At 50.4% G+C, this 1,870-nt stretch overlaps 1 protein-coding gene across 1 annotated transcript in view; it reads right to left on the bottom strand.

Moving 5' to 3' along the window:
* Positions 1–32: 32 nt before the first annotated feature.
* LOC106807235 overlaps positions 33–1,870 on the bottom strand; it is a 9,621-nt gene continuing 7,783 nt past the window's right edge. Inside the window, exons 11-14 of the mRNA XM_014809522.1 lie at positions 1,641–1,721; positions 1,130–1,344; positions 854–920; positions 33–645 (exon numbers count right to left, since the gene is read on the bottom strand). Coding sequence (XP_014665008.1) covers positions 586–645; positions 854–920; positions 1,130–1,344; positions 1,641–1,721 — 423 coding nt within the window. The 3' untranslated portion in view covers positions 33–585. The remainder of the gene's footprint in view (positions 646–853; positions 921–1,129; positions 1,345–1,640; positions 1,722–1,870) is intronic.

Here is a 1,870-nt window from a genome sequence, read left to right as displayed (position 1 = left end):
CACGCACACGCACACGCACACGCACACGCACACGCACACGCACACGCACACGCACACGCACACGCACACACACACACACACACACACATACACACACACGAGTGTGCAACGACTACATTTAAACGGAAGCTTATTACTCACGTTTGCTGAACACTTGCAAAATAAGATACGAAACACATGGGTACTGCATGCACCTTGGCCCACCACACACACGCACGCACGCACGCACGCAGACACCGACACACAGTACAGGCGAAAACATGCCGCAGGAACGGTCACCGCACCGTACAACTCTGTAGAAACACCGACAGCCAGAAGACGAGCGCTAATTCCTCGAAACGAAAAAAGACCACGTTGCCGCCGCGGCCGCCGCCGCCATTGTCGTAGGAAAACCGAAATAACATCTTACGCACGGCAGATCGAAGAAGCGTGCATGCGGCCGGGCGTTGACAGAGAGCAGCGGGCACGTGGCAGGACCACCCGACACTCACGTACGCCAATAGTTGCTGCCGTCGACAGTAGATGGCGCGATCATAGCTCTTGTGAACGTCCTCACAACAGGGGAAGATGAAGGAGAGGGGGGCACTATACAAACCAATGGGTTCTCCCGAATCCTTGGGCTATTGCACACAGGATAGTCTTCGACTGAAATGCGAAAAAGAAAGGAAATATTTCTCAAAGCAAAACCGATACTGACTACAAGCGAGAGCGAAGCAGAACCAACACACGAGTTGGCAATTTTCCTAAAACGAACCGATACCGAGAACCGAACTGACGTGTCGATTCATTAACCGCCGAGAAATCTGCATGCGATTACGACTGGACGATGATGACAAACAGTAAATGCACTCACCTCTTCGTCACAGGCTGCTTCAAACACGTAGCACACAAACTTTTTAGCCAGTGAACAGGACGTTTCCCTAGAACAGAAGGAAGGAGGGAGCAACGTTAGCTGCGCACTGACGAAAATCGCGCAAAAAAATCAATGCCATTCCGCGATGATTCGCTCCACGATCATTATTAGATGGATCCTAACCATAACCCTAAGCCTATCTATAACCCTAACCCTAACTACACGCTCAGCTCAGGCCCTAACCCTGACCATGACCCTGACCCTGACGCCACGCACCCGGCTATGTAAGCGAAGAAATCTACGGAGTCTACGCGGCGTCCGCACGACGAGATCTCTGTGTAGGAGTGCTTCAGCAGCACCTTGCACGAGTTCTTCAGCGTCACCGTCACGTCCGTCTCGCCGAGCTCAAAGTACACCTCTTGTTTCTCGATGTCCGACGCGTTACGCAGCACCTCCTGGATGCCGTTCTCGATGACGGCGACGCCTCCGTACTGCCGGGGGAGAAGAACGCGGGAAAAACACGAGAATGTGAGGTGAAGCGTCATTCAGATGTTGTGACGTCGTAGACTTATGACAGTCGGAACTATGTGTGACGTTTGACAATTATGATTTCTGACAACAGGCTTTGTAACGAGTATGTACAGTAAGGTTGTAACGAGTGCTGAACGATATTCATTTTCTTTGAGAAAGGTGTCGATACGTAGCAACTGACAGTGGTCAGAACAAGCCTTTGAATCAACAGTTAATTTCTGGCTTGTAGGATAAGGCAAAGGTGTGCAACACTCACCTCACCCACGTCCACCCTGCCAACGTACTTGACAAGATAGTTTGCTCTGAAACGCGAAAAGTCAGCCGTTATAGTCTGTAGCTATCAAGTGATTTATGGTGAGAATCGCTCTACATGGTAATCAGGAAAAGACCGATCGTGTTGGTTTACCGCTATTCCTACACGAAACGTCACCATATAGTCTTTGATATCAATAAAATTTACCGTGAGAAGCGTTGGGGGAGAGGGGC

This window comes from Priapulus caudatus, unplaced genomic scaffold (assembly GCF_000485595.1).
Source record: "Priapulus caudatus unplaced genomic scaffold, Priapulus_caudatus-5.0.1 Scaffold202, whole genome shotgun sequence".
Taxonomy (NCBI): domain Eukaryota; kingdom Metazoa; phylum Priapulida; class Priapulimorpha; order Priapulimorphida; family Priapulidae; genus Priapulus; species Priapulus caudatus.
This window is presented reverse-complemented; position numbering and strand designations above follow the sequence as displayed.